General features: G+C 50.2%; 9 protein-coding genes across 9 annotated transcripts; 3 read left to right on the plus strand and 6 right to left on the minus strand.

Moving 5' to 3' along the window:
• Positions 1 to 541, plus strand: BDV14DRAFT_185841 (uncharacterized protein). The gene has a single exon (XM_073770730.1). It carries the CDS (start codon positions 267 to 269, stop codon positions 432 to 434), a length of 168 nt encoding a protein of 55 aa, XP_073621800.1. The 5' UTR covers positions 1 to 266; the 3' UTR covers positions 435 to 541.
• Positions 542 to 1,190: 649 nt separating this feature from the next.
• On the minus strand, positions 1,191 to 2,195 carry BDV14DRAFT_185842 (uncharacterized protein). The gene has a single exon (XM_073770731.1). It carries the CDS (start codon positions 1,917 to 1,919, stop codon positions 1,632 to 1,634), a length of 288 nt encoding a protein of 95 aa, XP_073621801.1. The 5' UTR covers positions 1,920 to 2,195; the 3' UTR covers positions 1,191 to 1,631.
• Positions 2,196 to 2,444: 249 nt separating this feature from the next.
• BDV14DRAFT_207301 (asparaginase) lies at positions 2,445 to 3,796 on the minus strand (the record flags this gene model as incomplete). The annotated part of the gene is made up of 4 exons (XM_073775113.1): positions 3,366 to 3,796; positions 2,883 to 3,304; positions 2,666 to 2,815; positions 2,445 to 2,601 (listed from the first exon to the last, which is right to left on the minus strand). The coding sequence occupies exons 1-4, from the start codon at positions 3,774 to 3,776 to the stop codon at positions 2,445 to 2,447; spliced, it is 1,140 nt and encodes a 379-aa protein (XP_073621802.1). The 5' UTR covers positions 3,777 to 3,796.
• A 1,473-nt stretch (positions 3,797 to 5,269) lies between these two features.
• Positions 5,270 to 6,115, minus strand: BDV14DRAFT_206225 (uncharacterized protein; the record flags this gene model as incomplete). Its single annotated transcript, XM_073774875.1, has 1 exon — positions 5,270 to 6,115. The coding sequence occupies one exon, from the start codon at positions 6,113 to 6,115 to the stop codon at positions 5,270 to 5,272; it is 846 nt and encodes a 281-aa protein (XP_073621803.1).
• A 1,372-nt stretch (positions 6,116 to 7,487) lies between these two features.
• Positions 7,488 to 8,604, minus strand: BDV14DRAFT_206226 (putative polyhydroxybutyrate depolymerase; the record flags this gene model as incomplete). The annotated part of the gene is made up of 3 exons (XM_073774876.1): positions 7,488 to 7,651; positions 7,736 to 8,324; positions 8,380 to 8,604. 3 exons carry the CDS (start codon positions 8,602 to 8,604, stop codon positions 7,488 to 7,490), a joined length of 978 nt encoding a protein of 325 aa, XP_073621804.1.
• Positions 8,605 to 8,881: 277 nt separating this feature from the next.
• On the minus strand, positions 8,882 to 10,115 carry BDV14DRAFT_206227 (uncharacterized protein; the record flags this gene model as incomplete). The annotated part of the gene is made up of 4 exons (XM_073774877.1): positions 8,882 to 9,048; positions 9,123 to 9,440; positions 9,528 to 9,680; positions 9,740 to 10,115. 4 exons carry the CDS (start codon positions 10,113 to 10,115, stop codon positions 8,882 to 8,884), a joined length of 1,014 nt encoding a protein of 337 aa, XP_073621805.1.
• A 1,038-nt stretch (positions 10,116 to 11,153) lies between these two features.
• BDV14DRAFT_206228 (uncharacterized protein) lies at positions 11,154 to 12,821 on the plus strand (the record flags this gene model as incomplete). Its single annotated transcript, XM_073774878.1, has 1 exon — positions 11,154 to 12,821. The coding sequence occupies one exon, from the start codon at positions 11,154 to 11,156 to the stop codon at positions 12,819 to 12,821; it is 1,668 nt and encodes a 555-aa protein (XP_073621806.1).
• A 1,768-nt stretch (positions 12,822 to 14,589) lies between these two features.
• On the plus strand, positions 14,590 to 15,492 carry BDV14DRAFT_185843 (uncharacterized protein). Its single transcript, XM_073770732.1, has 2 exons — positions 14,590 to 14,674; positions 14,731 to 15,492. The coding sequence occupies exon 2, from the start codon at positions 14,755 to 14,757 to the stop codon at positions 15,295 to 15,297; it is 543 nt and encodes a 180-aa protein (XP_073621807.1). The 5' UTR covers positions 14,590 to 14,674; positions 14,731 to 14,754; the 3' UTR covers positions 15,298 to 15,492.
• Positions 15,493 to 16,030: 538 nt separating this feature from the next.
• BDV14DRAFT_206230 (uncharacterized protein) lies at positions 16,031 to 16,909 on the minus strand (the record flags this gene model as incomplete). The annotated part of the gene is made up of 1 exon (XM_073774879.1): positions 16,031 to 16,909. One exon carries the CDS (start codon positions 16,907 to 16,909, stop codon positions 16,031 to 16,033), a length of 879 nt encoding a protein of 292 aa, XP_073621808.1.
• Positions 16,910 to 17,606: the final 697 nt, after the last annotated feature.

Consider the following 17,606-nt stretch of genomic DNA (forward strand, 5'->3'; position numbering starts at 1 on the left):
GCGGCCTGCAGCAGACGCTCGAAGGCCATTCAAGCTCGGTTTTGTCAGTGGCCTTCTCGCCCGACGGCCGGCTACTGGCGTCCGGCTCGGTTGACGACACAGTGCGGCTCTGGGACCCGGCAACGGGCGGCCTGCAGCAGACCTTGATTATCAAGGGAACAGTCACTGAACTCCAATTCTCCCAAGATGGTTCATATATCAGCACTAACCTGGGATCGCTCAATATTCAATCCAGGTGTGGTAATAATCTTTCCAGTTCCCCAAAAATGCATTCTGATATACTTATCAATGGCCCGGACTGGATATCTGTAAATGGCAGAGAAGTATTATGGCTTCCTCCTGAGGCCAGGCCTTCATGTTCAGCAATCAAAGCAACTACCCTTGCCCTGGGACATGCGTCAGGTCGAATTTCCTTTATAGGATTTCGGGTATAATAGTATTGGTTAATTCAAGTTCTCTTCTATTCTCTATTTTCTAATCTCTTTGCAAAAGGAGGGCCTGGGAGAGGCAGTGAATTTATTTATGTTTATTTCTTTTCTAGAACATGCTACATGTTTCCTCAAGGTTCAAGAAATTGTGCCTCAGAGCTTATTAATCGAGATGCTTGCCAAGCCTCTTATGCTCCCATTAGTGGCGAAGTCCCCAACTGAACTGCACTCAGTTTTCTGACTAGCGCCTTGGCACTCAGCCCAGAATTAAGGGAAGATGATATATGAGCGTCACCGGTAGGCGTAATTACTCGACATCAGCCAGTAGGAGTATTAATGAATGAAGGTCTGATTCTGTCAATCTAGCTACATATGGCAGTTTAAATACACAGATAATAATAAGCAATCTAGCCTGATAAAGCAACTAGAAGAGACTTAACTTTTGTACCGTGGAAATAGCAGAAATCTCTGCATAATCTCGGTGAAACGGAGGGCGTAATTCCGATATCCCAAATAGGAAGGCGTCACATACGCTGGCGGTTGACATGATACTATCGAATTTTGCCACTGAACCAAAAAGGGTCAACCCTCTTTAGTAAGGGCTTCTATTCTGGTTGTCAGATACGAATCTATGAGATCATGTGATCACTAGCGGCGTGGCCACTAGCTACTCCAACCCCCTGAGGATTCGACCCCTCAAGAGAGAGAAAGACATCGTCAAGAAGAGTCTATCGAAGCAATAGAATTGAGCCCTATCGTTAAAGGCATCCGCTCCTTAGTAGGCTACGTGCGTGTAGTCGATACAGACGTCATTCTGCCCCCTCCTTCCCCTGGGCCTGTTGTATTCTTAACAGAAGAGTTGGGATCGGTGAAGCTGGTTTTGCATCACACTGTACACCGGTTCTAGGCCGCGCCTTTCTGCAAGCGGCGTTTGTGGCGGTCAATTGGTTTGAGGGGGCGAATAATGCGTCCTGGATCCTGGGCCAGGCACCGGGGCCTGGACTCGGGTGGAATGCAAGTGCGGATGCCAATGCAGACGCAGATGCAGATGGTGACTTCATTCTACCTATAGCAGTTACAGATCGGACGCTCCGCGGAGCCGAAGAGGAGTCCTGGATTAATAGCTGGGCTCAGCACTGGACGCCTCTCGAAGCAACAGGGAACGAAACCACTGGGGCACCTAGCAGCTATAATGACAGCGGCTTATCCACAAGCGCAAAGGCTAGTATTGGTGTTGGGGCCGGTATAGCCGGGTTGATCATTATCGCTGCTGGCATTTGGGCCCTGGTTCATCGCCGGAGGAAGAAACAGATTCAGTCCAACATTCTCACTGGTACCACAAGTACTGAAGTCGGTGGGGACGGCCTCACAGAGCTTGCTGAGGGTGACAAGGATAAGCCGTTTCGACCGATGGAGCTGGAGGGCAAAGCCACAGGCCGCTCGGCACAGCCGCAGGAGATGATGGGAACAAATGCAGGGCGAGCTCGGCATTGTGAGCTTGAATAATAGCCTAGCCTACTGTATGAGATATTTTGAAGGCCCATGAATGATGGAACCATACGCCTACGGTTGCACCCGGCGACTACTCCACCCCTTTCTACGAGTTTTCGCACGACTCAGGTTGCCGGCTTGCGAGCTGATCTCATTTTCCCTCATAACAAGGACTCAAGACGCTAACAAGCATACTTTTTGTTACTGAGAATTGTTATTCAAAGCCCCAGAAAAACGACCCAAACGGGGGTTGACATCTCTCCCATGCAAATACCCTAACTGTATCCCACAAGCCCCACTCCATCCCATCGCCGCCCTTACGGCGCGTTCTAGCTCGACATTTTCTCTAATATCTAGACCGAGATAGATATTTCAGATTTATCTAAACCATCCTTAAACGCAAAAGCCTGTAGCAGTGTGTGAAATAGACATGGTATATATGCATTTTCCCTTCAGCGCTACAAACACACACCCCTTCACCCCATGTTATTATGTCACGATTCCCCGCTGTGCTACCAAGTCAACCTAGAAGTAATACCCCATAGCAGCAGGCGAAGTATAAAGCGCCTCCCTAAGCGGCCTTTCAAATACATCCCTAGTCTTGTCAAGGTCATAGCCAGCGTTAATCGCCAGCTGCAGGGTGATACGCGCTTGTTCAGCGCCGAGGTAGCCTGCGTAGATCCTGCATGATCACTGTTAGCCCCAAGGACTGAAGTGAACGTGGAGAGAGAGGAGTAAAGACTTACACCGCGCCGGGGTACAAATCCGGTACACCGGTCCCTGTCACAGGCCGAGGAACAGCGACGGTCGGTATACCCTTGTCGAAAAGGTCCTCTGCTGCTTCACGAGCGGAGGGACTCAGTGCCGCTGCGCCGGGACCGAGGATAACGAGGCCCCTGTTAATGTTTTATTAGCGCTGATCAAGATATATGGTTATCTGTATGCAAGTAAGGGAGAACATACTTAGCACCATTCGCCACAGCCGCATACATCAAACTCGCATCGAACCCCTGGTGCCCGTACAAAATAATCACAGACGGCAGCTCCACTGTATCAGATACATTGAACCAGGGCCGATAAGCCGGTAAACTAGGTCCAAAGAAGTAATAAGGCTGGCCTCCTAGAAACGCGCCCAGTGTTCCTTGCTCAAGGGCCTTGAACGTATCCGGTGTATTGGCGTTCGTTTTTGTAGAGTAGTAGATTGATGTTATGCGATCGTTGAATGCAATTAGACCGCCTCTGTCTCGCGAAACAGGAGACGATGCTGCGGCAACAGCTTGGTAGAAGTTTGAGCGGCCGTCGGGGGAGACGTAGCTATCTGGTCTCATTGCGCCTGTTGCGATGAAGGGTTTCGAGCAGTTGAATGTTAAATCCACACCAAACGCCTATACCATTGTCAGTCTCATTGATCTTATCCCTGGGAAGTTCTTAGAAGGGTAAACGCACAGTCTCCTCAAGCGTATTCGTCCCATGAAACATAATTGCCCCCGCAATATCACTCCCAGGATCACAAAGATACTCATTCAAATGCTGGCTTATATTCAAGTAGAGCGACGAATTCAAGCCTGCGCTCCCACCCGTCACCGGGAACTGAATTACGGCCAATTGTGCGACGTCAAGGACCTCAGGGACCTCATCGATGAGGTCGGTTGGGCTTGGGCCGTCGCCGGAACCATAGTGGATGTTGTCTAGACGGCTGTAGTTTGATGCTGAGAGGATTGTCCCGCCTGCACTGCAGATTAGGACTTTGGGAAGGGTGGAGTTGTTGGATATCCAGCTTAGAGATGAGACTGGGGCTGGGGATGCTGAGGCCATTGATAGCCCCAGGGCAGCGAGGGCCAGGGTGTTGAGGCGCATCTTGGTTTGGGATGGAGATTCTTGAGCTCGCGATCCGTTGGACTGGACGAGGGTCTACGAAGGATTTTATAGCTTCCAATTGTTGGAGACAAGGTGGATAGGGACCTTACGGTCTCGGAGTACCCATGCTTTCACATCGTTATCTTGACTGATAGGTTGTCTTATCTATTTACTCCAAATCCTGCCTCCAACGTGGGCCTCCAGGGACTTGGCAAATAAGCTGATTCTCAAGTTCTGGATACTTTGTTTACTGCATAGAATGTAGTCAATGTACTCTGCTGATAACTATCATATTTGCCATGTAGGATCTCTTAATAGCAGTGGAAAGTGTAATAGAAGGGGGGGGGGTTGAACAAATGGTGACCCACTCAACGTCATGCCCGCCTCTTAGCAAGCACCGCATCCTCATACCTCTCAACCGGCGCTCAAAATATGCAATGTCGATCATTATATGGCATTGCTAAAATGACCAGCTCGTCTTGAGCTTCTTCTGTTGACACAAGTCTCAGTTGCGAATACTCTGATGCTTTGACCCAGACACCTGGAATGAGTGGCCAAGACAAACGACCATATCCTAATCTCCACTGACCCCGACGAACTGCTTACCACAGAACAATGATTGGTGCCAAACAGCCGCTAGATCCGACCCTGTGGTTGAGGTGAGAACTTTCCAGGCCGGGGTTCACGCCGCGGGCTGCGATTTCCTATGTACCATGGTACAGGAGTCCAGGACAGTTCTTTCTTATGGCTGTCGTAACCGTTGTTGCTGACATGGTACACTCGATGAATAAATGAAGTAGTGTTCTATCCTCACCTTTGCTATAACTTATAGCTGATGCTGCATGGCTGAACTTGTCAAGTACAAAATGTAGGCCATATGTGTCGATAAGGTTGAAGAGGACTTTAGTGAGAGTCCGTTGGGGATTAACCAGAAGTGCAATTTTCTAATACATCCATGCCCAAGGACAAACATGGCAGGGCAATTGGGAAGATCTGATATCATCAGTGGTTCTCGATCTCTGGACTGTTGGAACTATACTCGGATCCCGTAAGAGTTCCACAGCTTGCGGAAGAGATTTGGCAGGTTCCTTCTCAGAATCTTGATCAACAAGGTACGCGCGTCGTCGACGGTTTGGAAGGTCTTTTTGGTGTGATATTCTTGCAAGTGACCTCTGTCCTCATCGGCGAGAAGGTCAAAAGCCGCGGCCCACATATTGACCGGACGGCCGGGTTGATTGTTCATTTTGATTCTTGTTGTCATGACAGGGAGGTTCGAGAGAAGAGAAGGTGTGACCGGTGGGCTGTGGTTCTTTCTTAAGTAGGTGTTGGCCGGGCGTCTTACAGGCTGTTGCAGCCTTGTCGCATCCTTCTCTGGGCAACCACTCATAAAAAATTTGATTACTCGTACTATGACAATGTTTCTGCGTCTCGAGTAATATTAGTGATTAGTTGATATATCCTGGCACTGAAATCGGTCCATGGCAATAATTATATCAAGCCCTACTCGACTGCGTGTCCAGCTCATACTGTCTCGCTGTGTCCATCTCAACCACACCATGACCTCTATGCACCGGCCCAAAAGCAGAGGATTCCTTTGAAAACCCATGCATTTGCCCCTGCGCCACATGGTCCTTGTACTGCCCAAGTTCACCAGAAAGCCTCTTCTGTTTGTACAGCAAACACCATATCCCCGCCAACGCCGCAACAAGTGCAGCCCCTAGCGACGCACCAACTGCCGCACCAACAGTCGTCTCATTACATTCTCGACAAACACCATTCGACCCGGAAGACACATTATCATCCTCACTCGCACCCTCACCAGCTGGCGAACACGTCGCACTCCCGGTACCCGTATCCGTCACCGTAGCCGTCGTCTTGAACCCAACCGGCGTCCCAATAGCAAACTCAACCTCATAAGGCCCATCAAACCCACAGCAGTTCGATACTCCTTCTCGCGTGCGACAACATGTCCTATCTGGCCCGCAGGCTAGAACTTGCCAGTAGTCATGTTCCTCCCCCTCTGTCCAGCCCCCCGTTGCTGAACCCTGCCAGCCTCCTCGTCGGTCTGGGCAGAGATTCGGGCAGGCGTCGGATGTCCATGTTGCGTCTGTGCAACCTGTTTCCCAGTATAGCCCGGTGTTCGATAGGCAGAGACCGCTGGACATGCAGACATCTTTCTTTTTGGAGCAGCATGATGAGTGCTCGGTTGGGGCGAGGTCGGCGATGCAAGGGGCGTGGGTGGCCGTGACGTTTATGCCGTTCATGAGGAAGCAGTCTCGAGCGAGGGAGAGGGGGATGAGGGCGAGGACTAAGACGGCGGTGCGGGGAGCGTTCGACATAGTGATAGAAAGAGGCCTTGAGGCCAGCTGCTCGCTTGATGAGTTTGCGGACTCAGTGTATGCACTCGGTGTTTTTCAGGGTCCAGCGAGCTCGCCCACACTCCGGGATATTTCCACCCTTATAGCCACCGAGACTCAGCTGAAAACAGGGTAGAGCCGCAGGGAAGACCCTTACTTGTCCGCGCCGTCCGATTGCACGAGTCAAGAGGGGCCAGTGTGCGACCATCTCAGCCATATCGGGGCTGATAGGTCGTAGATCTGCTTGGCCTGCAGATCAAACTGGTCCACAACTTTCCTTCGTGGCTATATCTTGCGCTGTGCTGTCTTGGCTTCAGCCTTGCCAGCTTCCTCATCTGGTATCCCGGTGGGTGGCGCACGTCATATTTGGACTGCTGGCCCTTGGCTTTGGCTGGGCGTTTTGTGGAACATATACACATGTGCAGTCACAGTGCAGGTTTTGCGGGCAGAATTTATCGAGTCATGACCCAGCTTGAATCAGGGCCTCTCGCACCTGTACTCAATTTATCCATTTGGTAGCCCAGCCCAGCACAGCCACAAGCCTAGACGCACTTTCTAACCAGGCAATTTTCATTGGGTAGGGGACTGTTAGAGTGAGCGCTCAAATGCTCCAATCTGTCTCAAGTCCTTTGACCCCTTGAAAGCCCAGTGGTTGGCATTAGCCCCATCAGTTTGTAGCTACGGCTGCCTCGTCGCGGCCCCTAGCCTGCGGTACATAGAATAAAGGATCAACAACCTTTAATCTTACTATAAGTGGCCATGGCATTAGCTGCCTAGATGTAAAATAAACCCACTGGTTCCCAAAGCGTTTGTAAACTCATTCCGAATAATGTGAGATTTCAGATCAGGCGTATCTTAAAACTGAAAACGTCACTGCTACTTTCTGGAAACCAGCAGATTCTACCTAGGGACTCTATACTTCGCTATCCACGACAGATAATAAAACAATGGCACAGCTGGGCAACTTGAATCATCGTGTAATTAATACTTCGCTTGTGCTCTGAGGGAGAGCCTTGGCGCTTCCTATAAGTATAGCTGTTTTCGAAAACATAGGTATCTAAGGAAGGAAGGGAGAAATGAGCAATGGAATATTCAGGAATGTGCAACCGCTCGGCTCATGGAACCTGCTTGTCGATATGATTGAAACCCACGGCTAGCAAGTGAAATCCGGTGCCCACGAGAACCGCGCCTTCGTTGTACGATTCAAAGCTCGCCATGGTGGGGTGCATCTCCACTTGAATGGTATTCGAGACCTTTCAATGGACCTGCAATTCGCTTGACCTGGTTCACAACGGCGCTGACTTGCACACCTGTTATAATCGGTATCAGGACATGCAAACCTCCCAACGAACAATTAGGGCAGGGCATACGGACCTCCTCTCTGATCTATATCATCCCCATAGAGACCAATCCAATCCCAGCAAGCGAGTCTATTCGAATGTTCCTCGCCATCCCAGATCTGGTGGAGGGATGAGTCGACGGTTGTTTGGGAGTAGAGGATTATAATGTTGTTTGTGTCTAGCCACATCAGTGTTGTCAATGGCCGTAGAACAGGTTATGAAGCCCAGCCAAGTCCTGGCGGAGACGGGAGAAAAGACATACCAGCCCACTGGTTATAACCCGTATCCCGAACAAACTTCTCCCCCATAAAATCGTAGCTCTGAGTGCAGCCATGAAACACAACATGAAGCCGGCAAACCACCGATCCATCCTTGCAATCAGAAGGAACATACAGGAAACCCTTCGTGCCCATGCCGCTTGCACCATAGTCTCCGGCCTGATCAAAGGCGATGATCTCGCCGCTTAGACGGCCTGTATTTCTCGGCGTCAAAGGACCAAGAATCCATTCCAATACTGCACCGGCTCCATCATACCCGCAGTTACCGATGTACGGTGACCCTGAAACGTCGCAGGGGCTGTTCCCCTCGCTATCGAAATCTGTCGGGAATGTGTGACCGGCAGCTGGGGTGATAACGTATGTGATATTCGCCTCAGAAGAAAAATGAGATAATTGGGCATGAAGCTGTGATACGACGTTCGGACCGATAGTCCTATCCAGGGTGCCAGTCTGGATATAGATCCTGCGATGCTTGAGATTCTCAACATCGTCGATTTCCTGTCCGCTCCATAAATGCATATGCGCTATTGGGAGCTCAATCGAGGGCACATTGTTGTTCATGCAGGTGGAGTTCTAGCTTAGTTCAGCTTTAGAATGCTGCGGCGCGGGGAAATGCAGTGCAGCCTACAGGTTGATTCCTCGCACAATCATACGGCCCGCCAGCGAAGACGCCAAATCCTCCTTTGAAAAGCCCTGAGTAAGCGATGCCAAGTTGAGCGGCCATAAAACCTCCGCTTGAGAACCCGGAGATGGATATTGTGTCTGGGTCGATGTTGTACGCTTCTAGGGCTGCGCCGGATGCTAGGTGGACAAGGCCGGCTAGGAAGAGCAAACAAGCGCTTTTCAATGTCATTCTGTGTAGAGCGGTTGGAGATTTATACATTAGTCTCGATTTTCGTGTTAACGAAGAATGTTAAATACGATGTCTGGCAGAGTCTGGAGCGGTGTATCATGACAAGGAAGCTTAGCCCCTTGATCCTGTGCTTACTTCGGCGCTTATGCATGGTGGGGGTCGTACCTGCCAATTGGTGCTCGATTTCCTTCAAGTACTCCTAAGTTCATCTTATAATTATGAATATTGTAGCATAATAGCACAATCTAACCAATCTCAACCCAGCTTCTAGATACCATTACTCCTTCGTCCCATCAGCATCCCACTTAACCCTATCGAAAAACACCGCCGTCGCAAACACCCTATAATTGTCCGCATTCTGCAACGGACCAAATTGAGCATCAGCAATAGCAGCCGTATTCGCCCAGCCATAGCCAGCCACTCCATCAACCGTCTTGTCAGTGACTAGCACAAAGAAGTCAGCATAAGCCTTCTTCCAGGTAGAAAGATAAGATAAGATAGAAAGGGAAGGTACTTACTCCCTTCATCAATATAATGAAACATCTCATGCTGAAACTCCGATCCGGCCGTTATAACCGTGTCAATGTGCTTCCCACTTGCCCATGAATCTTGCGCCGCGTAGAGATCCACGAGCGTCGACTGGTCAAAGCACTGGTCGCACATCATAACGAGTTTTGATTTAGCCCATGTCTGGGCCTTTCCTGGCGGGTCGCAGAGACTTTTCCCGCCTAGACTGACCCCATTACGCTCTTGATGCGTGGCAATGATTTTGCCCTCTTGAAACTGAAACTTTCCGGCTGCGTCTTTCGGGGACCAGTAATTTGAGATGTAGAGGTCTAGGTAGATATGATTAGTTAGTCTGGGATAGTTATGGGAGGGCGATGGTTGGTAGCAGAGAAGAGAAGAGAAGTGGAGGGACCTACCCTGGTCCAAATTCCCCGTCAGCCCATCCTCCTCGCTGAATCCCAGATCCTCGTATGTACTAGCATACGTCCAGTCCTCGCCGCCGCAGACGAGTTTCCCTTTATCAGAGTTGGTTCCGCTGAGGAGCTTCTCGTTGACTTGGTCGAAGTAGCCTAGATATCCAGCATGCCACAATGATCAGCAAGACATACTCCATTAAGGTACAGTGCACCAGTGTCCAAAAATTCACCCTTAACAGTACTCAACACCCCCCTATCCTCCTCATCAAACCGATACTTATAATTAAAGTAAATCGTAGGCCTGTCCATCTGAACGCCCCACATTGCGGTCGCCAGCTCACCCAGCCGACCTTCTTCACCGCTGGTAGATAGCAGCTTATCTTGCGTGAGGGTATTCAGGGCCTTAATTGCGGCGTTGTTCAATGTGATGGCCTCTTGAACCATTGTGTCAATGTCTTTGTCATCGCAGTTGCCGTCTGTGCCCGTAGGGATTGTTTCGAAGAGGGAGCTTGCTGTTACGGCGGCTATGGCGGGGCGGGTGAGGAAGGTAATGGAGATTGTTGTTATGAGGGGGCGGAGGAAATGCATAATGGGTGGTTGGGAGGGAGAGGGAAGGGAAAGGAAAGGAAAGGCAGTTAGGGTTAAGATGAGAGAGAGAGAAAAAGGACGGGTATCAAGTATCTATGACTGACCGACCAGTGCTGTTATTAAGATGCTGCTCATCTGAATGGAGTCAGCCCGTTGGGTTTGATGTGCTGTGTATAATTTCAAACTAGCATAGCCCCCATGCTACGACTATCCGGTATACCCGACATGACTCGTCAAGGTCAATCATGTTACAATGCACATACCGAGCTGAGACATCGCCGTGTCTTGGTGGCCGGCGCATAACCTACATAGAGTAGTCAAGTGTACCTCAGCTGTTGTTCCAGGTATAATACCAGTTCCCGGGGCCAGGCTCTTCACCCCGGTTTAGCAGGGTGAAGGATCTGTACCCACTGGGGCTGATTTTATGCCGGCGTAGATTGATTGGTTCTCGATCAAGATTGACAGGCACTGCCCTGAATCCAGACCTTATTTGGCTTGTTAAGCCGCAGAATGACAGCATAAGCCTGTCAGGTACAGAGACTAGAGCCGCCCTTTAATCAAAACTGGGGCCAAAGACAATCGCTGATCGTCAGCGTGGTCAAGGTGGCGTGGTCCAGCCGGTTTTCCCCATGCACATAATTTCCCCCGGACCGCGCCGGGCTGATCTTCAGTGGAGATGTAAAAGAGCCTTGACGGGCGGGCTCGTCTAGAGATACCGGCTCTAAAGCTCTTTTGGTATATCGGGGCGATAGAGGGCTCGGGGCTGAGGCCGGACTAACCGCGATACAACAATGGGGCCGAAAGGAAATGATAGATCGTCACCATGGCATGTTCCTGAATCTGCACCATTGCCGATGCACTGCCCTCCCCTGGCACGTATCTTGCTTGATTGGATGAGATTGAACAATGTCATTTCCACCTTAATTCAATAGTAGTCATTCATACTTGGTTGATAACCGCCCAGTACATATTCCCGGCTACGTGCCCTCGTGAACCCCTTCTCTCGCTGCTCAAGGCTTGCACAGACACACAGCGACAATGCATTTCTCCAAGCAGCAGTCTTTGTTGCTTGCCCTGCAATTGGCAGGTTTTGTGGCGGCAGCTACACCCTCTCCCTCTGAGAGCTCGCATGCTGCTAGTCCTTCCAGCACACCTATTATTTCCTCCAGTGACACCTCTACTTCCGAGTTTGTTACTGCAACTAGCCCGTCCAGCCCTGTCTCTGTGCCAACACAATCAACTTCCACGCCCGTCATTTCTTCTACTGATACGAGTACTTCTGAGGGTAGCACGTCCATTGCAAGCCCTAGCACGAGCTCATCCACAGAGACTAGTTCTACCCCCGGGATTAGCACCCCTGTCATTAGTACGGATTCAACGACCAGCACTGAATCTTCTACGCCTGTGATCTCCTCTACCGATACCTCTACTTCGGAGGAGAGCACGCCTATCACGAGTCCAAACACTACCTCTTCTTCCGCCGAAACAAGCTCTACACCAGGCAGCACGCCAGGCAGCAGTACCCCTGTCATCAGTACGGATTCGACGACAAGCACTGAGAGCTCTACACCTTCCAGCTCTGATTCTGTCACCAGTACAGATACAACCAGCTCTTCTACGCCTATCAGCAGCGGGCCAGTGACCAGCACCGAAACAACAAGCACTGAAAGCGATACGTCGACGGAAAGCAGCGCAATCCCCGGGTCCTCGAGCTCTAGCGTCACGACAGCCACTTCCACAACTGAATCAACCTCAACTAGTACCTCCGAGTCAGACCAGACAACCACCTCGGTACTATCCAGTGGCTCAATCACAATCACGCCTGTCTACGAGACCACAACATACCCCGAGTACAGCACTATCACGGATGCTGTCACTACAACCACCACCGACGACGGAGACCACGTCATCCCGCTCATTATCTGGCCGCCCGGTATAGGCTGGACGTGTATCTTCTTCTGCGGTGGGGGTGACTCCGGCGGTATAACCGTTCCTCTCCCAACAGTCGCTCCAAACCCATCGGACCCAGAAGATCCAGATGATCCAGACGACCCAGAAACTACCACTACCACCTCCTCCACTGAGACCGACTCGACAACGAGCACAACAGAGACATCCACATCCACAGAACTGAACTGGCAACTCGTGGAAACAGGCACAGCCGACTCCTTCGAGATCACGACCGCCGATAGCGCAGCGGATGTCATTGCCGAGTTAAGCAGTGAATGGGACCTGACGGGATCGAGTACGCCTGTTGGGACGCTTAGCACCAGTCCTTCCCCTTCTGCTTCCTCGACGCCTGTGTCTTCGACCACTGAGCCTTCTACGACTGAGACGGAGACGGACTCAACCAGCAGCACCACCTCACCTACTCCGTCCTCCACCCCAGCAACAACATCCACCGAAGATCTCTCCGACTGCACATACACCGTCATAGACGGCGATATGGCGACATTCATCTGCCCCAGTAGCACAACCGAGTACCCTACTCCTACCTCGACGCCGAGCACAACTAGTACAGACGACTTATCCGACTGCACATTTACCGTAATCGACGGAGACATGGCAACGTTTATTTGTCCGTCATCTTCCACTACCACGACTGAGCCGTCATCTACGAGTTCCGAGGATCTGTCGGATTGCACGATGACGGTTATTGATGGGGATATGGCGACTATGATTTGTCCTAGTGAGACAGGGTCTTGATGTTTGGTTGATTTGATGGATAGGTTCAGAATCTTTATTAATGTACATGTTTTCATATATAATTTTGTAGATCCCATTATCCCATTTACTGAGTGTGGCTTCTTATTGGGCCTCGGATCTAGTGGGGAAAGTCGCCACAGCCCCCATTCCATCAGCTTACTACCATACGTAGCCAGGTACCTGCATTCTATAAGAATGTGCCTGGCCCCCTAGAAGGTCCAGTTGCCTTTCCCTTCACCAGCACCTACCCATATGCTACACAGAAATCATGACATCACACTCGGGTTCAGGAGATGCCACGTCCAGCATCACACAGCGCGAGGAGATCACTCGTCAAATCCAAAGTGTCCTCTCTACCAGCGACTGTCTAGCACCTTCAAAAGATTACTACGCTAGATCAACGGGTCAAGCACCTGCAAATGCTGCTCGGGCCTCAAGCGGCAGTGATCTCAATCGGATGTACAAAGTGAAACTCGCAAAACTGCAAGAGATAGCCCCCCCCGGCTTCACGGAAATCCTGGTCTTCAGCCGCAGTCACCCTGTTGTATGGAGTAATGCCGCCCTGGTTCTGCTGTTGCTTGTGGTTTCGTTCTTCTCTGGCGGTGGTCCTCTTCCTACGCCTGTTCTATTGGGCGGCCTTCTAGTCTTGGGGACGATAGATTATGTACTGTGCAGGTATGTCTTATCAGACGGATCTAATTGTGCCCGTCTATCCTGTCTGACTTACAACTTGGGCCTTAGATGGTACCTGCATCATAAAAGGCGGCTCACGTACAATCCACACAGAGAGAACTGGGGAAAAGGGATATTACTCCCTAAAGCCGCCCAGACCAACAAAGACTCCCGGTTTCTTAGAAATATTAATTCTTCCTTAAATTCCAGTCCAAGTCCAAGCCCTACTCCCTGGATAATCATCAAACGCAACCATACTCACCCCGTTGTTTGGATGAACGCCATTCTCCTTCTTCTTACGGCCCTAGCATATCGCACTCTATGGCACCGGCCTCTCTTTGCACAGTTGGTTTTCCTTGTAGGGCTTGGGTTTGGGAGTATGCTTAATTATGATATTACTATGTAAGTTACTTCATGTTTTCACCTGTCAAGTTTGCTGCTTTTGCGCATTAAACCCGCGCTAACCCTAATGCTTACGGACAGGAAATGGCTGCGTGCGAGGCCATATAAACAGGGCTCCGTCAGGAACTGGCTTGGATATGATGTTATCTGGTGAACTTCCATTTGGCGTGAGGCGGCCGGGTGCAGGCTGTATTTGCAAATGGACTTGCATTCCTTCTTGAATTAGATACATACCAGGGACGCGCGGGACTATGAGGAAAGGAAAGATTTTATGCAAAAGCTTGATCTGCCATAGGCCGATTTATATTTTGGGTCTGGATAGTGTGGGTTAGGGTTAGATTCAAGCTAGATACCGTAGCCATGTTGCGCAGTCTTCACAGCACCCACCCCAGCCCATCAAGAATCTAAATATCCAGCCTATAGTACGCTCTTGAATCAAAAAGCATTTGAATCATGCAGAAGGAAGACCCTACCTAGGGCTACATGCATCACTTACCTAGATCGTGGGACTTGAGGAGAGCCAAGCCTGTAGACACTACATACCTTCTATAAGAAGAACGAATATAGCCTGGGGCACTGGGCTTAAATATGGTTCTCTTGCTTGATAGGCTGCCACTTAGCTGCCTAATGCAAGGTCACATGATATCCTGCAACCCCCTCTCTTTCATGCATTCAGCGCCTCGGGACATTGAGACTTCATCTCACCCAGGAATGACTTTGCGGATCACTTCATTGAAATTGAGCCAGTCAAACAGAGTAAAGTTCCGCGCCAATAGGACGTAAGTATGCCCTCTCAGTACGGTATCCTGGTCGATTGGGGCTAACAGACGACTAGCCCACTACAACCAACACCATCAACATGAACTACGCCCCTCGCCCATTCAAGCCCATCCAATATGTTCCCGCCAACCAACAAGAAACAATCCTCAACTCCCCAGTGTTGTACACAAGCGCCGCAGCGCACGCCCCCCTCGAAACAGGCGGAAACCACTGGAGCATCTACCTAACAACCAGCCCAACATCCTCAGTCCAACTCGACATGACGCCCTCCTACACATACCCCTCTACCAAGCTGGCTGGCGGCTCAAAAGGCAACCTTGTTATAAGCGCATTACCCTACTTACTCCCGAGTTTCGCGACTAGGGATGTACGACTTGATGTATCTCCCGGCTTAACAGTGGGGGACTTTGTGGACGTTCTCGAGAAGGAGGGGAGGCATCGCTATGAGTTTAGTGAGTTGGGGGAGGGGTGTCGGTTTTGGGTCACGGAGCAGCTTGGTTTGTTGCTTGGGAAGGGGTTATTGTTGGACTTTGAGCAGGTTGATGAGGCGAGGGAGGCGATTTTGGTGCAGTGGCCTGGTAAAGAGAAGTATCCGCTTGTTGTTGGGGGGTATTATGGGTGATTGGTGAATTGGCATCTTGTAAGGAGGTGAGGGAGGTTGCGAGTGTTATTGGGATTGTATAAGGGCGTCTGTTGTCTGATGGGATCGATTTGCTTGATGAGCAAATCTTCTTTTTCTTTTTCGCTCGGGGTAGCAGATTTGGTTTGGGCGGAGCTTGTTTGATTTCGAAGCGTAGCCCAGTTCGAGTGAAGCAGGACGCTGAACAATCCTCAATCTCGCGATTCGGTCATTATAGGTAATTTGAGAAGGTTTTGATTTTTTGGAGACTAATAAGTAATAAAGGATATGCGAGGGTGAGAGCAAGTACTTGCACAGGAATACAAGCAACAAGAGAAGGAATCCCATGGACGAAATACCGAACGACGAACCAGCAAGCAATCCTCTCCCGGCGCCGTAGATTTCGTGTCTATGTCCTCTGTGTATCCATGATCAACTCTCGAGTAATAGCCGACTCATATCCAATATCGCGTTCGGGGATTGTTGTGGTATATCTGCTTCTGACGGGGCAAATTATCTTGTGGTGTTGTGAAAGTCTAAGAAGCTCTGAGGACTGGGGTTAGAACGAGACACGGATTAGCAGTCCGAAAGCACAGGACACGAAAGATAGGGCACTGGCACTTACAACTCTGGCGTAGAAGAGCGAAGACTTCTCAGCACGAATACAGCAGCGCTGCTGACAATTGAACAAATCGTAGTAGAAATCATGCATGGACTTATTAAACCCCGTAGAAATCTATCCAGAGAATCCGGCCTTGTAGGTGTCAATATCAGCACAGCAGGAGCAACACCATCCCTCGAGGGGTCTGAACTCTTCTTGGATCTGCTTCCATGTCCTCTCGCCGGGCCACTCCATCTTGTTGCTGTTAAGGAGAGGAATCTCTGGCATATCTGCAATATCGGCATTTCTCCCGCGTCGTACAGTTATTCGCAACTCTTTCATCTCCTCATTATTGTGTGTAAGAGACGGATCTTGGTTGATTCCAAATATCTCGACACTATCCCGTGGTGATAGACGTTGCGCAAATAGGGCGCCGTCAGAAGCGTCTAACGGGTATGAAATGGCTCGGTGTATCGTGACAGAAACACCAGAGTCCGCACCATCACGTTCCGCCAGATCACAACTCCAAGCGCTCGGCTGAGGCTTACGTTGGATTGGAGGCTCATCGTCCACTTCTACTCTCCCAAAGCCAAGCATAAACGAACCGGCTGGGGTGTAGTGTAGCTCCTTCCATCCGTGACCGTACTTGACGAGACGATCCAGGGTACGATATGCAACTTCGGGGCTCGCGCCGTCAAAGACCGTGAGTAAATTCAGGCATAGACTGGGAAGTAACCTGAGAGCCCAGGACATCTGGTACATCGCTCCGTCAAACTCCGACAACACGTCAAGCTCAGCGTACCGAGCGTAGACGCGGATGTAACGGATTTTCCCAAGCGTAGCTCTCGGTAGCGCCGAGAGCTTGTCAAGTAGACGATCGACGCCCGGAAAATAGAAGGTGACCAAGCCCAACCAGGAATTGCCAATTTCGGCGTTGATAAGCTTGCAGGAACGGAGGATCGCTAGGGAATCAGGCTTCAGGTTCGTCCTCTCTTCCGGTGGTCGTTCGAACATCTTGGTTCTGAGCTCCATGGAAGAGAACAGCTCTCTGTAAGCTATTTGGCGTATTTCGATAGGTAAAAGAAGCAGCCAGCAGGTCTCGACATGTTCTTGGGGTTTATTCATATCGAAATGTCGGATCTGCAGGTGGGTTTTGAATGATGTTATCAAACCTGTCGTCAGACAAGATCCCAAGAAACAACGACGAGGGGGACGTTTGGGAAAAAAGAAGAGCAACGGAGAGAGAGAGAGAGAGAAAATGAACCTAAGAAAGAGAGACTACTTGTGTTGCTCCAGAGCACGTGAGTTGATATTCACTTTTTCACCATTCACTCTTCAACTCACATTCTTAACTTGGCAACCAAATAACTGGCTCTGCAAAAATTCTTTGGGTTCAAAAAGCATCGTGATACGGTTCTACCTGGCCATCACTCATCCCAACTTAACCTTCATGCCCGTGTACCGGAGCCGATTGTATAACAGCAACACCATTTTCACAAACATTCTTCAGATCTATTAAACCAAGTCAATGCGTCTTCTGTCTTGTCTTGCTGCAACTAACAAGATACCCCTCAGTCTCTGTTGGCCTTGGTGGCCTGCGCGTGCCACGTCGTCCAGAGAAACATCCACAGGAGCGCAAAGACTGCACCCACCTAGAAAGACTACCCTGTCAGATCTCACGAAGAGAGGTTCAATCCGGTATGTTGATAGA

The sequence above is a fragment of the Aspergillus stella-maris genome, assembly GCF_047715825.1.
Source record: "Aspergillus stella-maris strain CBS 113639 unplaced genomic scaffold BDV14scaffold_127, whole genome shotgun sequence".
NCBI classification, from domain to species: Eukaryota; Fungi; Ascomycota; class Eurotiomycetes; order Eurotiales; family Aspergillaceae; genus Aspergillus; species Aspergillus stella-maris.